The sequence below is a fragment of the Callorhinchus milii genome, unplaced genomic scaffold (genome assembly GCF_018977255.1).
Source record: "Callorhinchus milii isolate IMCB2004 unplaced genomic scaffold, IMCB_Cmil_1.0 Scaffold2, whole genome shotgun sequence".
NCBI classification, from domain to species: domain Eukaryota; kingdom Metazoa; phylum Chordata; class Chondrichthyes; order Chimaeriformes; family Callorhinchidae; genus Callorhinchus; species Callorhinchus milii.
The window spans coordinates 45,270,084-45,289,723 of NW_024704743.1; the positions used below are offsets into that span (position 1 = coordinate 45,270,084).

General features: G+C 43.3%; 2 protein-coding genes across 7 annotated transcripts in view; one reads left to right on the top strand and one right to left on the bottom strand.

The window, feature by feature from the left end:
• ngly1 (N-glycanase 1) overlaps positions 1-4,819 on the bottom strand; it is a 29,295-nt gene extending 24,476 nt beyond the window's left edge. The window contains exon 1 of one of the 2 annotated variants that reach the window (XM_007895506.2): positions 4,596-4,819. In XM_007895506.2, coding sequence (XP_007893697.1) covers positions 4,596-4,693 — 98 coding nt within the window. In that variant the 5' untranslated portion in view covers positions 4,694-4,819. The other variant, XM_007895507.2, reaches the window with a different exon arrangement.
• Positions 4,598-13,714, top strand: oxsm (3-oxoacyl-ACP synthase, mitochondrial). 5 transcript variants are annotated; one of them, XM_007895504.2, is made up of 3 exons: positions 4,598-4,612; positions 8,212-9,267; positions 12,804-13,714. In XM_007895504.2, the coding sequence occupies exons 2-3, from the start codon at positions 8,291-8,293 to the stop codon at positions 13,204-13,206; spliced, it is 1,380 nt and encodes a 459-aa protein (XP_007893695.1). In that variant the 5' UTR covers positions 4,598-4,612; positions 8,212-8,290; the 3' UTR covers positions 13,207-13,714. The 5 variants fall into 5 exon arrangements, with proteins under 5 accessions (XP_007893695.1, XP_042187832.1, XP_042187833.1 ...); XM_042331898.1 differs by lacking the exon at positions 4,598-4,612 and adding an exon at positions 5,249-5,332; XM_042331899.1 differs by lacking the exon at positions 4,598-4,612 and adding an exon at positions 5,249-5,315.
• Positions 13,715-19,640: the final 5,926 nt, after the last annotated feature.

A 19,640-nucleotide genomic window follows, 5' to 3' on the forward strand; every position in this document is an offset into this window, starting at 1 on the left:
ATTTTTAAAAGAAACACTTAATCTAGTTTCCATTACAACACCCATTTATAATTCCCTACACACAATGGCACAATTAACAATTAACACAATAGATGTTAATAAGTCACAACGAGTTCAAAGCAGCCCTAATGGCACATTAAATTACTTTGGTCTTTGAATCTCAACTGCAATTACAAAGAATATTTCAGCCACAAAACTTGAAAAATGCCTTCTTCAGCCTACATGCATCACCAAAAAAAAAAAATGGTGAATGTTTTAACAAACTGTTTTTCTTTACAAATGACAAATCCATTCTGGGAAGCTTACTTGCAACAGCCTTTTGTACTGTGATCACAACTGAACCATTCTCCACATTAGTGCAGATAGTGGAGTCCTGAAACTCAGTGGTTAGAGCACTCGCTTTGCAAGCGACGCACCTGGGTTCAATTCTAGGCAGGGCGAAACCTTGGGCAAGTTTCCTTACTCCACACGCCTAATAATAATCCCTCCAAAAAAACAAAACAATAATAAATTGGTCATTTTCAATCCATGACTGTTTGTGGGACACTGCTGTGCGCAATTGGCTGCCGCATTTCGCCCACAAATATACAGTCAATTCATTTTACAGCATATTCTGTGAAGCGCTTTTCACGTCTTCTAGACGTCTCAAAGCGCTATATCAAATGCAAGAATTATTATTATACTACAATAGCAGCACAATTTCCAAGCCATCAACAACTGGCGAGTGCTGCATGATGCACTGTACAGCTTCCATTTTTCAGCATCCCAGTAATTGACTCATAACAGCCTTCATCTGCCGCAGCTGTGTTTTTTTTTGGAGCGCCTCCTACAGCATTGCCAGAATGTGCCTCACAATAAAGAGCACAAAATTAGTTTAAAATAAATAGGAAGCCATGAGTATTAAACAGCAAAGCAGAGTGGACAGGTCAAATAACCTACACCTGTTGTTGTGGTCTTTATTAGAACTAGTTTCCACAATAGCCAACTGTAGGACATCAGCTGCAACGCTTGGTTCAGCAGAAAAAGCTACTTCTTACTTAAAACACATTCATAAAAAGCCTTAATGAGAGACTGAGGAGACTGGGTTACTTTACGTAGGGCAGAAAAGATTATGGTGTCATCTTATTGAGGTATTCATACAATGGTGGGGCATACGATTAAAAGATCTGCCAAAATCCCAAACTGGTGGAGCAGGATCAATCGGTTGAACGGCCTCTTCCTGGTTTCCTATGCTGCTATAAGTATCAAAATGGTAAGCCACTCAAAAAGTTCAGTTCATTATATTAAAAAGTTGCTGCTGATAATTTTATGAATTAAAACTGCACAGAAATAAAATTGATCAATCGAAAAACGGTTTCCCCTCAGGATATAAAGTATAGAACTTCTATAAATAACAATCTAGACATTAAGAGTGAGACAGACATCTTGATTATCATAACTTCAATTCAGGGATACACTAAGACACGACAAGCTACCGGCAGCTATCAAGCTACCGGCCCATCTCCAACCTCCCCTTCCTGTCCAAGGTCCTGGAACGAGTTGTTGCCTCCCAACTGCGCTCTTTCCTCTCCACCCATTCACTATTCGAACCCCTTCAGTCAGGTTTCCGTGCTGCCCATAGCACAGAAACTGCCCTGGTCAAGGTCACCAATGATATCCTGACCATCTGTGACCAGGGCTCCCTCTGCCTCCTCGTCCTCCTCGACCTATCGGCAGCATTCGATACGGTTGACCACGCTATCCTACTCCACCGCTTGTCCTCCCACCTCAACCTTCAAGGCACTGTCCTTGAATGGTTTAGGTCGTACCTTTCTCACCGTCTTCACTTTGTCTCCACGAATGGCTTCTCCTCCACCCCCCGTACTGTCTCATGTGGTGTCCCTCAGGGCTCTGTCCTTGGTCCCCTCCTCTTCACCCTCTATATGCTCCCCCTCGGTGACATCATCCGCAAACATGGGGTTAACTTCCACATGTATGCGGATGACACCCAACTCTACCTTTCCTCCTCTACCCTCAACTCCACGACCACCGATGTCCTGACAGTCTGCCTGTCTGCCTCTCCACCTCTCAAAGCCATCAGGAACCTCGGCGTTTTGTTCGACCCTGAGCTGTCCTTTCTCCCTCATATTCGCGCCACAACTGGCACCGCCTTCCATCACCTCCAAAACATCGCCAGACTACGGCACTACCTCACCCCTCACGCGGCTGAAACCCTGGTCCACGCCTTCATCACCTCAAGGCTGGACTATGGGAACTCTCTCCTCGCCGGCCTTCCCGCCACCTCCCTCCACAAGCTGCAGGTCATTCAGAACTCTGCAGCTCGTGTACTGTCCCGCACCAGGCGTCGGGACCACATCACTCCCACCCTCGCTCGCCTCCACTGGCTCCCCATCCCCCAGAGGATCGAATTCAAGATCCTCATCCTCACCTACAAGGCCATTCACGGCCTTGCTCCCTCCTACCTCTCTGACCTACTATCCCCCTACCTACCTGCCCGTACCCTCCGTTCCTCTGGCTCCGGTCTGCTCCACATCCCCGCCCCAACCGCCCTACCATCGGTGGCCGGGCCTTCAGCCTCTCAGCCCCCAGGCTCTGGAACTCCATCCCCAGTGCCTTCGCCGCCTCCTCCCTCTCCTCCTTCAAGGCCGGTCTCAAGACCTTTCTCTTTGACCGTGCCTTCAGCTCCCCTCTCGACTCTCTACCCCCTCCTCGCTCCCTCCCTTCCCTCACCCTGACCATTTCCCCACTGCTCGGGTCCTGACCCAACTGTACAGCGCCTTGGGACGTCATCCCGACGTAAAAGGCGCTCTATGAATGGAATATTGTTGTTGTCCGTGCAGATACTCTTGCACGTATCAAATATGAGGTATTATGTAATTTCTGCAACGTAAAGGTTTAATTTTCTAGTAAAAATGTCTAGTGTTCACAATGGCTTGATACCAATGAAAAGAGATTGATGTTGGTATTCTGGAAGAATGAGATTAAATAATCTGAAGGATCTTTACCAAAGCTTTCACTAAAAATTTACCAGCTCTTAAAATTTTAAAAAAGTCAACACTCAATCTGGTTAGCAGCACTACATGAATAATAATCCTTGCATTTGATATAGCACTTTTCACGTCTTCTAGACATCCCAAAACGCTTCACAGAATAGACTGTAAAGTGAATTGACTGTACATTACAAATTGCAAAACCTAAACATTTGGCTACAGTGACCCCATACTGTTATCAACGAGAGGCATCACCCTCACAAGCAGTTTAACAACTTTACAATCACCAGAATTCACCTTCAAAAGAAAGATATGAATAAAGGCCCTTCAGCCTTTTCATATCCTTCTGAAATATACGCCTGACTACCATCCCACAATAGCTTTGAGTAGTTTCTTCAATGACTCACGTCTTGGCCTCAACCACCCTCCTGGTAACCCATTCCAGCCATTAATTACCCTTTGTAAACAAATATTTTCTGGTGCACGTCCTTACATTGCTCTTTGCAATCATGAACACCTCTTCTCCTGCTGTATTAGTTTCACTGAAGGTATTGGAAATCACTTTTTCTCAAAATCCTTTCACTTTACTATTCTTCTCCTTTGCTTAAAGCACTCTATTTGGTCGATAACCTTAAGTATTTCTTCTTTCCCATCATCTCTGAAGCACTTTCAAATACAGTATTTTATTCAAAAGCCGCTATTCAAGTGCAAATTAGCTCAACCTTTAATTTGGGGGATGATCCAGGTGGTTCCCTCCCCTCTGCCCGGGTCTCCACAGCACAACTCGAGCACCAGCCTGGGGATCTGAACCACTGGGATTTATCCCACAAAACAGTCACACCAATGACAAGGAAAAAAATGACGTGGACGCTCAACGACTTGATAAAGGATTATTATATATTATATTAATATTATTGTATGATTGAACAAGACAAAATGAGGATTATTATACAGTATATTAATTATTGCATAATCTTTGCCTTGGACCAGCATCTCAATCCAAGGTTGAAGAGCCTGACCTTACCTAACCACAAGGTCAGTAATACTGTATTGTAATAATATATTATCATAATAATCAAGTCCTGAAGTCCTGTAGCTCAGTGGTTAGAGCACTCGCTTTGCAAGTGAGAGACCTGAGTTCAATTCCAGGCAGAGGGCGAAACCTTGGGCAAGTTTCCTTACTCCACACGCCTAATAATAATCCCTCCACAAAATAAATTGGTCATTTTCAATCTACGACTGTTTGTGGGACATTGCTGTGCGCAATTGGCTGTCGCGTTCGCCCACAAATATACAGTCAATTCACTTTACAGTGTGTTCTGTGAAGCGCTTTGAGAAGCCTCGAAGACGTGAAAAGCACTATATCAAATGCAAGGATTAGTATTATTATTATTATCATCAACAACACCACATATTAGTGGAATCCCAGACACACAGAGAGAGAGAGAGAGGAGGGATTCACCACAATCTCAGCCCCAAGTAAAAGCTTTTCTTTTAAAAAAAACACAAACCGTGGGTTTGGCCACGTAACCGCCCGCACGGCCCTCCCTCGCCCGTTCATAAAAGGTGAACCAATAAAACGAGGAGCCGCCCGCCCGCCCGCACCTCAGGATGTTGTCCGCGTAAGTCAGCAGCAGCCGCGCCGCGTCCATGAAGCGCTCGTCGGGGTTGTCGCCGAGCGCGTTCACCGCCTCCGACACCATGGCGGCTCCGGGTCACTATCCGTCGCCTGACCCCTGGCTCGACAGCGTCCTGCGTACGAGAAAGGTGTGAGGCCGCCAGGAGCAGTGAGCGAGAGAGAGAGAGAGAGAGAGAGGGAGCAGTCTGGGAGCTCAGGCGGGGCCCAGCCGCCTCCTTCCTCTTCCGGAAGTGCTTCTCCAGTCCTCCGAGCGAGAGGAAGCGGCGCGGCTCTCGGCGCCGGCCCGCTCGCCCTGCCTGCCCTGCCTGCCGGCCCGGCCGCTCTTTGGTGTCTCGGAGCCACCGCCCCTTTGTGAAGTCACGGGCCGCGCCCTCCGGTGACAGTTGTCCGGGTTGCGCGTGCGCACAGGTGAGGTGAGTCAGGTGAGCCCTGTCCCAGCCCGGGGGGGGGGGGGGGGGAGACGTCATCATCAGCCACTCCACAGGGCTCTCACCTGCTGTGCGGTTCCAAACTTTCCCTTTTTTTATTCAATTTTTTTTCCCTTTTTATTGCAGATTTTTTCCCCTTTTGAAGAAAAAAATCTCCTTGTGCACTTTTCTCAAACCCACCGCCGCCGTCGCGCTCACAACACCATAGAGATCTACAGCAAAGGAGAAGGAGAAGGCCGCCTGGACCACTGTTTACCTGTCTGTTCCCGAGCCCTGTAATATAATAATAATAATAATCCTTGCATTTGATATAGCGCTTTTCACGTCGGGAGGACGTCCCAAAGCGCTTCACAGAACACACTGTAAAGTGAATTGACTGTATATTTGTGGGCGAACGCGGCAGCCAATTGCGCACAGCAATGTCCCACAAACAGTCATAGATTGAAAAGGACCAATTTATTATTTTTGTTTTTTGGAGGGATTATTATTAGGGCTCTGTGTGGAGTAAGGAACTTGCCCAAGGTTTCGCCCTCTGCCTGGAATTGAACTCAGGTCTCTCACTTGCAAAGCGAGTGCTCTAACCACTGAGCTACAGGACTCTACAACTTCCATTTACTTCCTTTTTTGGGGTATGTATCTAAATTGTCTGCTTTTGAAAGCGAATATGGATTCTGCCTCAATCACCGCTCCCAGCAGAGCATTCCGTATTCTAGCCACTCAGCATGAAATAAGTTTTCCTCACCTCCTCATTTGCTACTATTGTAAATTCATGCCCTTTAGTCACTGACACAATGACAACTGGAAATAATTTCTCCCTGTCGACTATCGAAACAACTCATAATGTTAAAGACCTCAATCGGGTCATCCTCTCAATCTTCTTTGTTCCAGTGGAATGAAGTCCCAGTTCCTCCAGTCTCTACTCATTGGATAGACTATTGTATCAAATAATAATAATCCTTGCATTTGATACAGCGCCTCACAGAATATACTGTAAAGTGAATTGACTATATTTGTGGGCAAAGCGAGGCAGTCAATTGCACACAGCAGTGTCCCACAAACAGTTGTGGATTGAGTGAACAATTTATTATTTTTTTAAGGGATTATTATCCCCGGGTATTACCCTACTTGCTGCTAAGTAAACAGGCGTGTGGAGTAAGGAAACATGCCCAAATCGAATTGCCGGGAATCAAACTCAGGTCTCTCGCTTGTGAGGCGAGTGCTCCAACCACTGAGCTACAATACAATTGTTGTGTTTCACTAACAATTGAATAAAGGAATGAATGATTAGGGTGACAAAGCCCCTCTTTATCCTCTAAAATAAGTTTCTTCCAATTCCAAAATTGTTGAGTCTGACTGTAACCTGAACCCACATCCTCAGGCCTCATCAGAATTTGACCTCTTCGTCTCAGCTGACACTCCGGTGGAAAGCCTGGGAAGTGCAGCATTGTCAGAATGGTCATCCTTCGGATTAGACACTGAGGTCCCACCTGCCTGTTCAGATTATACTATTTGAAAAGAGAAGAGCTTTTCACCAGAATCCTGGCCAAGTATCTCCAGATAAATGTGTCTATGATTTTATTGCTGTTTGAGGGATCTGTGTGTGTAAATATGTTGCTATGTTTGCCTGCAAATAAACAATCACTACACGCAACAGAAATTACTTGTAAAGCACATTGAGACATTTCAACAAGACAGACTATAAATGCAAGTGCAAATATTATTACTTGTATTTATTCAAACATAAGTATTATTATTTGTTGTGGATCAGGAAATGGTGATAATGAGTTTCACTGACATCAACAGGATGATGTGGGCCTTAACTCCATAGACTTATTTGGTTCATGTGATTTCAGTTTTATTTAATAAGGGTACTCTGTTATTGGGAACACTTATATAATGAGTCTTAGGTTACAGAAAATGCAGTTAAATTAAGGCCATATTCTCATATATTAGTAATATTTTTCTTAGTACATTTTCTAATATGGCTATACGACCAGACTTTGCTACTTACATGCTGTAAATGCACTTTTTGGACTTTGACCAGAACAGCATGAGTTTCTCTGTGATGCTTCCAGAATTGAGTTCCTGCCGGATAATCATTGTCTAGGCTCATACACAAGGAGTGTTCAATTCAGGTCTGTAGTACTTGTGCCATCATAGTCTGCAACTTATTCAGCATCTTTTTTGGGGGGTTGGGGTGGGGTTGGCAAACATAATTCCGGAGGAAGATTGGCTGATAGGACATTTCTTTCATGCCCTTCTGTGGTATTCTCACTTTTGGTGAGCAATCTGCATTGGCTATAATGCTTTGTGCTAATGAACATGTGGATCTGATTACAAACAAACCATTTCTTCTACAGATGCACATTGTGACACAGTTCTTAAAATAGCACTGAACTTGGTGGCTGGTTGGCACAGTGTGTGGTATTGAAGTGCATAATGCCATAGAATAATTCAACGCAGGTTTGCATCTGCAATTCTCCACACAGTGTTAACTTAATTTTGGCATTGTTGTTGAGTTACTGAGCAGAAGTCAGAGATCTCATTATGAGTGAAAACAAAATCATAAGTTGTCACCTGGAGCCTTTCATGAACACCCAAAGAGCTGACTCTAAAATTATATAGAGCAGGGCAGAGAGCCCTTCGACCACTACACCCCACTCTTTGCAATTCACTCCCAAACTCATTTGGCTTTGCTCTTTTTCTCTCTATATTCAGAACTTTCCTAAAGATCTGTCTCTTTGACCACAACTTTAAATTCTCTTCCTTCTCCCCCCACTCAAAGCTCTCTATTGGCTCTTCGAAACTTTCATCGTATGCGAAAGTGCAACTTGTTGGCTGTTATTTTAGTAAAGGGATGGGAGCACATCTGCTAACCTCCAGCAGATGTATTGAGGAATGGTGTGGTACATGACCCAACATACCACATCATGAAGACATAAGCAAAACTAAAGAAAAAACTAAATATAAACAATTTGGAACTGATAGTTTTGCTGAACCCTGATTTATTTCAAGTAAGCATATGTTAAGGAACGCCATATTTCTATGTTTCATCCTTAAGCTTGAGTTCATAAGTAGAGAATGGGTGTATTGTGTGCGAAGGCAGCATTGTTTTTGACCCTGAGAGTAATCAATCTCTGCTTTGCTTTTGCAGCGGTAGTTTTGGATTTCCATGAACATTTCTGGCCTTTGATCTTCAAACAAGTGTGTTTCACTCGTGAAGATCTTGTAATATGTTACCTCAAAGAAAACCACTGCCACTGAAACTTTTACACTCTCTTCTCTTCAACCCCAAACATGCAAGTGCAAATTGGAACACAAGACATCTCAGCAACACAGCCCCTCCACAAAGACGAGTTGTCATCACTGGGCTCGGTTTGATATCTCCCCTCGGAGTCGGCACTCAGCTTACATGGAATCGAATCCTGAAAGGGGACGTGGGCATTGAGGCTCTGGAGGGAGCGGAATATGAAGAGATGCCATGCAGGGTAGCTGCCTTGGTGCCTCGCGGTGTTGGGGAAGGAGAATTCAATGAATATTCATTTGTCTCAAAATCTGAAGCAAAGTCCATGTCAGACTCCACAATAATGGGAATAGCAGCGGCAGAACTTGCCCTCAGAGATGCTGGCTGGTGGCCGCAATCTGAGAGGGAGCAGTGTGTCACTGGCGTAGCTATTGGCATGGGTATGGTTCCCCTCGAGGTGGTTGGTGATGCTGCTGTGCTCCTCAAAACAAAGGGATATAAAAAAGTGAGCCCATTTTTTGTTCCCAAGATACTTATTAATATGGCAGCTGGACACATCAGTATCAAGTATAAACTCAAAGGGCCAAACCATGCTGTTTCGACAGCCTGCACGACAGGGGCACACGCTGTCGGTGATGCTTCAAGATTTATCCTTCACGGAGATGCTGAGGTAATGCTGGCTGGAGGAACGGAGGCTTCTGTCAGCCCGTTGTCCCTGGCCGGTTTTGCCAGAGCACGCTCGCTCTCAACCAGCTTCAACGCTAATCCCAAATTGGCTTCACGGCCCTTCCACTCTGAGAGAGAAGGTTTTGTGATGGGAGAGGGGGCATCAGTGCTGGTCCTAGAAGAATACAAGCATGCTCTGGAGAGAGGCGCACAAATCTATGCAGAAATACTGGGTTATGGGCTCTCTGGGGATGCCGGACATATCACAGCTCCCAGCCCCAATGGGGACGGAGCATTCAGGTAATTGTTACTCTTCTCTTTCAGGCTAAAGTTTGTTTATACAGGCTTTCGATGACAGGCCACTGGTGGAGTTTGGGGAAATTGATCCTAAAGAATTTCTTCAGTAGAGTGAGGAGCCTCTGGATATGATCCTTGAGGGAATTCTCATCTACGGTTTCTAGACTCCAATTGCAATGTTTACTGTATTCTGCAAAGCAGAAGGTCATTTGGCATGTAGTCCCTCTGCCGGCCTTCTGAAAGACTTATTGATTTGTCCCATTTTCTTTTCCTTTTCTCAATAACTTTTTATATTTTCCCCTTCTCAAATATTTGTCTAATTCCCTTTAAGGAGAACGAGTTTTCACGGTGTTGGGATATGAACCCATGGCCCCCAAATGAGTAGGGTTAAATCCAGTGGTCTTAGACTATTCAACTACACTACTCCAGTAGGCTTTCTTATTGTAAAATATAACCATGATTGAAAAGATCACTCTTAAAAGAGCCAGCACAGACACGATTGGCCATGGCCTTCTCCTGTGTTGTAAATTTCTAGTTAGGATTTCTCCCCAATAGTGTTTTAGAAAAAACACTCAGCGCCTGCCTATTGAGTCACCTCGTGTCTAAAACTTGTTCCCAATAGTTGATGATGTTTCCCAATGATTGGGGATCTGAATTATTTACTTCCAAGCACTTAAGGTAACTTCACATGTTGAAATTTGTGCATCTGTGCAGTGAGTTTATCCTGAAGTAAAACTGACCATCTGGAGCTCGTAATAATTTCTAAGCCCTACAGTATGTTTTACATCACAACATAATGTACAAAAACACATGTGCACCACTAGATGTAGACAATACACCTAAACCGAGATCACTACCAACCCCAAATTCATCAGCGAGACTTGGTTTGTAATTGAAACAATGGCAATCAAACTATCGTTCAGCATCTTTTAGATATTAAACAGAAATTGGAAACTCAGCCACAAACAAAGAGAACCACTGTGCCATACTGAACGCAGCAGATCTGTAACAGATGGATTTCTGGGGACATCCAGGGTATTGGTCGTCAAACAGCAGGGGCCCTGACCTACAGGCAATTAACTCTTAAGTTTCATTCAAATAAAAATGTTGCTGGAGTCAGGGGAAGAGAAACAATGATCTATTTTCAACAATGCTGTCATGGAATCACTGGAACAGTCCAGATATGATAAATACAATAACAGCAGATCACATTTAAGTAGCACATTTAGTGACATTTTATTTTATGTCCACTCAACATGGACTTTTGAAGCAACTACAATAATTCTATAGTTTTTGCACTAAGTCCAGAAACGTGCTTAGTTTTCATTGAAGAATGATTGGTATTTCTACATAGCTCCTGCTGCTCAACAGATGTGTGTTTTATGGTTTCACTGCGTAATGTCCATTACGTAGTTGAGATATTAATGTCATAAGAAAGAAAAAGGTTGGAAAAAGTTAAAATTGGCAGTTTTAAACTGAACCTCTCATTCCTCTGAGGAATGATTTTTCACAACTATAATATTGCATCAATTTGTGCAACATTTTCTTGAATCTGATTGCAACTTTATGTACAATGTGTCTGAAATCCATTGATTTGTCGCCTGTCTATGCACAAAGCGTTTTCCAGTGGGAGAGTGAGCAATCTCCTCTTCAGTCTCTGTCAATGTTACTGCAGGCAGCCACAATACAATACAAAATTGCATTTGTACAGCGCCTTTCAGGTCGGGAGGATGTCCCAAGAGGAGATGCCTGACTTCAACAGCTCATAGGCACAAGGTGACTCAATAGGTTGGGCCTGAGCACTTTTACAATTGATGCGTTCCACAGCAAAGCTGAGATTGGGAACTCAGTGGAGTGAGGGTGGAATCAAATGGGAGGGATGGAAACCAAACCAGAATCCTAGCTATGCTCCATGATATCCAGTGAATAATGATCAGTATTTCTATGTAGATTTTTATTGACTATTACTCAATATTTCTGATTTTTTAAAAAAAAAGTTTTACTTTGTTACAGTTATCACTCCTTGGCACCATACAGTGATGAGCCATGTCAAACTTCCATATCAAGCTCCCACTGTGTGTTAGCATGACGCCACTGAGTGTTAATGTACCAACAACAATTTACATTTTTGCAAGCAATTTTTAGCAGCGCTGCCTGCCTGTGCCTTGTGCAGGAAGTGATGTCTGTGGCAAACTTCCAACCTTTTAACAATTGATGCATAACAATAGGAATTTATTTTTACTTGGAGAAAATTAGAAAACCCAAGAATTGCAGATATTTAGCAATTAAAATCTGAAAGCGTCAACTTTAAGTATATTGTTGAAAATAAGTCTCAGCATGTCATCTTCCAGAACCTCAAAGTGGTGGAACCATAGAAAGTTACATCACAGAAGGACCATTTGGCCCATCGTGTCCGTGCTGGCTCTTTTAAGAGCAGTCCTTTCAGTCCCATTTACTTATATGCATGTGTCTCACATAACAGTTTACCTCCTGTAGTCACCCCTTCCTCCTAATATCCTTAGGGTTTTAAAACCCAAGCTTAGCATCACCTAACCACTAATTCTTAATTTATCACATTTCTACCCTTGTTCCACCAATTACTCAGACTTATTGATGTCTGCACTATGACCCTTGATATCAGATTTTTTTTAAAAAACAACTGTTTTACTTTGTTATAGTTCAGTATATTTAATTACACAGTCGTTTGCGACATTGATGGCTATTCACTATGTATTAATATCTTTGGGTGAAAAAACATTTTGTCACATGTTGAAGCTGCTACAGCTATACACACTACAGTACTATAGGGACATGTTTATCTTGAATTTGTTATTTTAATGCAACTGCACCAAAGCATATTCTCCTAATGGAGTTTAACCAGTTACTGCTGTGAGTTGCTGCAGGCAAAATAAAATCATTTCATTCAGAATTGAGTTAACAACTGCCAGCGCTGTCTCCCAGGGCATGCTGTAAGGCTGCTGACACGGCAGGAGTACGGAACAGTAGATCAGTACAGGGCTGGGGAACTGTGCTCAGGAAAACCCTTTCACAGCAAATCACATCAACGCACACTATATCATAAACACCGACTGACCTGCCTGCAACGCACTAAGATCATTCTCTTCCAAACAAGAGTTTTGTTTTGTAAATATTGATGGGTAGCACTTTTAAACAAGTGACCGAGTTACAGCGAGTGAAGCCTGTCTGTGCGTGAAGCTGCCTTTTGAACTCACGAGCTGGTCTACTGATACAGGTTCAGATCTGATTAATGTAATCTGTGGATAGACAGGTGGGTTACAAAACAGCCGCTGCTTCATCAAATTTTTAGCACAACGCATGTCAGACCACACTTTGTGACCTCCAGTTTTGAATTTTACTAGATTTGGTTCTGAAATGATGAGTAACACATTATTGGATATGTTTCTGCGTACCATAGTTAATTAATGATTTTGCTTGTTTCATTCCAAAGGGCTTGGAGCTTTAGGTGAATATCAGTTTGCCTTTATCTTCCTAATATATAATTTTTTTTTAAAAAACAGGTCCATGTCTGCTGCGATTAAAGATGCTGGGCTAAAGCCCGAGGATGTGACCTACATCAATGCACATGCCACGTCCACACCACTAGGGGATGCAGCGGAGAACCAAGCTATCAAGAGATTATTTGAAGGACATTTGCACTCCCTTGCTGTATCTTCCACAAAAGGAGCGACTGGCCACCTGCTGGGGGCAGCTGGAGCCATGGAGGCTGCCTTCACCGCTTTGGCCTGCTTTCATGGGCTGTTGCCTCCCACTGTGAACCTCAACAGCACAGACCCGAACTTTGACTTGAATTATGTCCCCATTACAGCCCAGGAGTGGAAAACTTCAAGAAGACGTATTGCACTAACCAATTCATTTGGATTCGGAGGAACAAACGCAACACTCTGTTTGGGAAGTGTATAAATTGTAGCATTATTAAAATAATGCCAAGTTCAGACTTGCATCACCAGGCCATCCGTTTAGACAGGTGGAATGACATGACACCTGGAACAGCATGAATTACCAAACAGGTTCCAGTAGCAAAAGTGTCCCAGTATAGCAGGTGCCTGACTGGCACAAGCACAGAGTATGTTTGTGCTACTGATCAGGACTGAATGAGGCCAAACCTGCTTAATATCATTAATTTGCTTATCTTTGAAAACTAGAGGCCTAATGAAGACAATTTTGTGTTAAAATTTAAGATTAACAATGATTGTGAAAAATCCTTAATTTCAATTCATAAAAAAAGGCTTCCAAATTAAAACTGAGTTTTAGAATTGTTTCACAATTCTGCACAATCTTAAATTTTAGGACAAAATCATCCTGCGGGTTCACAATAGTTAGAATTTCAGCCTGAATCAGGGAGCTAAGATGGCAAAAGATGATTTTCATGCTTTCTGGTCAATAAAAGAGCAAAGACTTGAGGGGCAAATAATGTTTACTTGTATGTATTTTGTGTGTCTGTTTGTGGAGGGGCTGAAGAAGATCTCTAGCTGGGTGAATCCTGCTTATGTCTGTGGTCATTGAAGACGGTAAGAATTGCAAAGTGCTTTAGTGGAAATAATATCAAAACAGAACATTGAGAATAATAATAATCCTTGCATTTGATCTAGCGCCTTATCACGTCTTTGAGACGTCTCAAAGCGCCACAGAGAATATACTGTAAAGTGAATTGACTATATAGTTTTGGGGCAAAATTCCAGAAGAGATAGAACAAGTGCCAGACATTCCTCCTGTCCTTAATTTTAGAAAAAATATAGATAGTGCCAACAAATAAAACGCCTTATGTTGAAATGTTGAAGAACTTTACTATGGACAGTAATGGCAGCCAATTTATGCACAGTATAGTTGTTGCAATAGGATGTCAGCCTGGCTTAGTTGGTAGCACTCTCACTTCTTCATTAGAAGGTTATTGATTCAAACCCCACAGGGAGACTTTGAACAGGTTGACTCCAAAACATGCTGGGGGAGCGCTGCATTGTAAAATGTCAGATAGATATTACCTGTTCAGATAGATATTAAAGATCCCTCGGCGCTGTTTATAAAGAAAAGGGAGTGTTTCCTAGTTGTCCTGGCAACCAGGTAATATTCCCCCAGACAAAAATGGTCATTCACTCCTGGCTGTTTTGCTGGCATCACTGTGCACAAATTAGCTGTTCACCAGAAATAAAACATATAGTCATTATACCACAGTAAATCTTGTGAAGCGCTTTGAGATGCCCTCCAGATGGGAATGGTACTAGGTCAAATCAAGAATTATTATGACAAACATCCATGAGTTTTTTTTGTATGGAGGATAGCTGGCCAAGAAACTAGAAGAAACTTGTCTTTTTAAACAGACTCATAGAATCTTTAATATTCACCTGAAGAATAAGCAGACAGAACCTCGGTTTAACATCTCATCCAAAGGATGGCACCTCTGGCTATCGGCTCTAATCCCATTAATAACCATGTGAGAATGACAATGTGTATACGTACTAATACTGTCCTGACACCCGAACCCACAACTCGGAAGAAGAGTGCTACCAATTGAGCTAATCTGACATCTCGACACAAACAAGAGACTTACATTTATCAGAAAGCTTATTTGATCTGAGTGCAAAGCAAACACATTAGGTAGCTAGTCTTCCCTGAACAAGGGAATTTGGGGTTATTGCGCAGCTTTTCAGGATCTCCTCTGTTCTAAATGTGTAACAGGATTCTCAAGCTTGCAGAATGGGATTCTAGCTTGAATAAATGATTTTGCCAGGCAGACACTCTCGCTCCCTCAGTGTTCTCGCAGTTCAATCTTAAACTGAAAAAGATCCCAAATGTCGCATTGTTCATTTATTGTTTCTGCCATGAGTGTTCAGTAACTCACACTTACCTTTATACACTTCTGACTGATAACAGGAAGATTTCAGCAAGAATTCCTAATGCTTTGGAACAAACAAACTATTTTTATTGGCATCATAAAACATTCCATTTGGCTAACGTGTCTTCAGTTGATTCTGGTTACTTTTGATTGTTATCCTGACATTTTTCTGAATGCAGATCGATTCACCAGAGAGTACTGAAAATTCTGTACATTTCTTAGAGCTATTACTAATTTAAATGTTTTCCTAACTCGCAGAGAGAATCTAATTCCGCACAAGTACATTGCCACTCTCCCATGGCTTATAATCGGTTTAGGCTACTGGTTTGTCAGCTCCTCCATCACAGTCCCCAAACACCAGTACGATGATGCTGCTTCCAAGAGGTGACTGCCACAGCATAGAAATCTCAGCTTGGTTTGGATTCTCTTAAGCATGGTGATGGGTTTCTGCATGTGTCAGACACTCAGCTGAACAAAAATAAGGGCCATAGAATCTTTCAGGTGTTAGGCTGCCAGGTGAGCAAAGCTATTGTGTTTGCTCCATGCAGACCTGTTATGTGGAAGAAAGGAAATGAAGGCACACATACAGAAATATTTGCAACCACAGCAGGTCAATCAGCAGTTGAAAAAGACACATTAAGATTCTGTGTAGGTCAAATATAAAGTAACTGAACATTATGTTAGAGACTGCTCACAATGCTGAGTAGAGGAGTTGTGGAGTCCTGTAGCTCAGTAGTTAGAGCACTCGCTTTGGAAGCGAGAGACCTGAGTTCAATTCCAGGCAGAGGGCGATACCTTGGGCAAGTTTCCTTACTCCACACAGAGCCTAATAATAATCCCTCCAAAACCAAAAACAATAATAAATTGGTCATTTTCAATCCACGACTGTTTGTGGGACATTGCTGTCGCAATTGGCTGCTGCATTCGCCCACAAATATACAGTCAATTCACTTTACAGTGTGTTCTGTGAAGCGCTTTGGGACGTCCTCCCGACGTGAAACGCGCTATATCAAATGCAAGGATTATTATTATTATTATTATTATTAGAGCACAAATATAATGTAACGCTATTAAGTTGGGACTCCCATGACAGCTCGAAATTTGGATCCCACGCGAATAAGCCAATCTGAAGTATATTACCATTCAGGACTTTAATCCCTCAGGCAGATATTTCATCACTGTCATTTGTTCAGTTTGTACCCACAGGAGGATTTAATTAGCTTTGTTCTATTACCAGGGAAAGCTATTAAATAAAATCAGAAATCCTCACACAACAAATGTTCCTTCCTTGCCCACTAGCTTGTTATTTTTCTCCACTTCACGTAAGTGTTTTTTAGATTTTCATTTCCATGACAAATTTGCACTTTTGTACTTAGAGCTATAGAACAGCTGAGAATTCTACATTTGTAAAGTACCTTTCACGTTGGGAGGACATCCCAAGGCACTGGACAGTCAGGGATTTGGACCCGAGCAGGGGGTTGGGATCAGGGGGAGTGGAGGGCAAGGAGGGTGGGGGCAGGAGGGTAGCCGAATGCGCGGTCGAAGAGGAGAGTCTTGAGTCGTACTTTGAAGGAGGCAAGAGAGGGAGCACGACAAAAGGGCTGTGGGATTGAGTTCCAAAGGGTGGGGTCAGAGAAGATGAAGGCCTGACCGCCGATGGTGGGGCGGGCCGAGTGGGGGACGTGGAGTAGGCTGCAGCCTGCTGAGCGGAGGAAGCGAGGATTTGAACTCCATCCTCTGGGGGATGGGGAGCCAGTGGAGACGGATGAGAGTAGGGGTGATAGGTCACAGAGTCTGGTGCGGGAGAGGACATGAGCTGCAAAGTTTTGGATGATCTGCAGCTTGTGGAGGGTTGGGAAGGCTGACAAGCAGGGAGTTAGCACAGTCAAGGCTCAATGTAATAAATAATGGATGAGGATTTCAGCAGCCTGAGGCGTGGAGGCAGTGATGGAGTTCGACGATGTTGCGGAGGTGGGGGAGGCAGAGCGGGTCATAGCACGGACTTGGAGAAGAAAGCATCTGAAGGTTAAACAAGAAGCCAATGTTCCAGACTGGCTTGGTGAGGTGGAGTGTGCATCCATGAATGGTGATGCTGTTGGTGTCTGAGGTGAGGAGGCGCTGACGGGAGCCAAACAGGAGAGCTTCGGTCTTGTTGACGTTCAACTGCAGAAAGTTAGCTTTCATCCAGGACTTGACGTCTGACAGACATTCTGTCAGGACAGCAGTAGTCCTGGAATTGACAGTGGAAGCAGAGAGATGGGGGTGGGGGAGTACACCACCTATACGTGGAAATTTCCCTGCGTCTGGAATAGAATGTGCACTCTTGCACTCTCTCCACGGAGGGATGCACCCTAGTTACCTGATTCTAACTCAGGCGAGTATGAGTTGCAGAGCTGAGGCTTGGCAACCCTAGTGTGTGCATTGGTGGTACTGCTGGAATCTTTTAGTACATTTACATATTCCTTAATGGAGAGGAAATGGTTGGGAAGATGTAGAAAGAAAAATTGCCAGTGCTAAAAAAGTTAAATAGAATCAGAAAATGCAGAACTTCTGTAGCAGATTGGTAAAAAGAGATGGACAGGTTAACGTTTGGGATGGGACCTTTCCAAACTGGGTATCACGATCTTTCCTAGTTGTGAATGCCATTTTTTTGCTATACTAAAATGCAGCTTAAACAGTTTAACAGTCAAAAAGAGAAAAGGGATTCTCCACATGTCCTGGGAACAATCCCCCAGATAAAATTGGTCATTCACTTCATGGCTGTTCAAAGAGCATTACTGTGTGCAAATTGGTTGCCACATTCGGCTTCAAATGCAATCATTATACTCTTCAGTAAATCCTGTGTTAAGGCATGAAATCACATTATTTAATAGGGGCCACAGTTTATATTTAAATTTCATTTTAGTCACATTAGAGCACCAGTACTCCAATTTGGATTAAGTTGCACACTGTTTCCCGCTTAACATAATGAAAGGCAAACAAACCTGGAACTGAATTTGAAAAAGGAAGGGAGAGGGGCTCGAAGAAGAAGGTTTCTCTTAGGAAGCTGCTTCTTATTCTGATATGTTTTTTAAAAAATTGTATGTATTTTTAATTATTATGTGCTAACTGCTAAAAGTAGCAAATGAGAAATCCTATTTTAAATAAGGAAACTATTGATATTTTTAGCAATAGGAACAAGATCTATTCCCATTGTTTCTACTTCAAGTAATTTCGATTGCAAAGTGCCCTCTCCTCTGTACTCTTCCACAAAGTGCAATTGGTGCATAGCCGGCCACATACATCATTCTTCACTTAGCATCCAACGTCACAGCAGCAAAACTTATAGCAGGAAATAACAGCACGGATATATAAGGGAAACATTTAGTCTTTCAGTGCAAGGACATCATCATTGATTTTTAAAGGGGCAACGAACGTGACTGTGAAAATGTGCACACAGAGGCAAATATGGGATATTCGAGAAGATAATATGAACAGTTCAATTCAGTTTGAGTTCGATCAGTCATACACTTAACTATTAGTGAAGTCTGTTTCAAATCAGCATCAGGCCTCTTAATTGTACAAATTTTAAAAGTTAAAATTGCGCAGTTCACTGTGAAAGTCTCCTGTAAAATATAGAATAATTTGAGTAACTTTTTTTAATGTGTAAGTGTTGAGCTTATACCAAACCACAATCATGGCAATAGAATGCATTTCTCCCTCCTCCCTCTCAACCACAATTACCTGCATGAAATTCACCACCTGCTGCCTCGACCCACTCCCCACCCAGTTGCGCTGGTCACTCAACTCCCCCTCCTCTCCCTACTGCTGGCCAACACAGTCAACCAGTCTCTCTCCTCAGGCTCTATTCCACTCCCCCTGAAAACTTCAGTCATCACATCCCTCCTCAAAAAACCAACCCTTCATCTCTCTAATCTCTCACACTGTCATCCCATCTCCAACCTACCCTTTCTTGCCAAAGTCCTGGAACGCATTGTTATAGGTAAATTTTGGTCACACCTCTCCCTCCACTTGCTCCTCGAGCCCCTGCAGTCTGGTTTTTGCCCTGCCCACAGCACAGAGACAACGCTTGTCAAAATCACAAACAACATCCTCTCTATCTGTGACCAGGGCTCCCTCTGCCTCCTCATCCTTCTGGATCTCTCTTTCGTGTTCGATACAGTCGACCGCTTCATCCTCCTCCATCTACTCTCCTCTCTCTCCACCTTAGTGGGACCACACTCGCATGGTTCAAGTCCTACTTAACCAGCTGCCTCCACTTCATCTTGGCAAATGGTTTCTCCTCCTATCCCCGCCCGGTCACCTGCCAGGTACCCCAGGGCTCCATCCTTGGCCCTTTCTTTTCCTTATCTATATGCTCCTCTGGGCGATGTCATCCACAGACATAGGGTAAAGTTCTACATATATGCGGATGACACACAAATCTACTTTGCCTCCTCCAGTACCAACTCCAGGTCCACCGATGTTCTATCAGCTTGTCTGGCAGACATCAAGGCCTGGATGA

Coding starts and splice junctions, on each gene's coding strand:
- oxsm (XM_007895504.2), top strand. CDS start 8,291: ATGTTACCTCAAAGAAAACCACTGCCACTGAAACTTTTACACTCTCTT. Junction 9,268..12,803: donor AATGGGGACGGAGCATTCAG/GTAATTGTTACT, acceptor TTTAAAAAACAG/GTCCATGTCTGCTGCGATTA.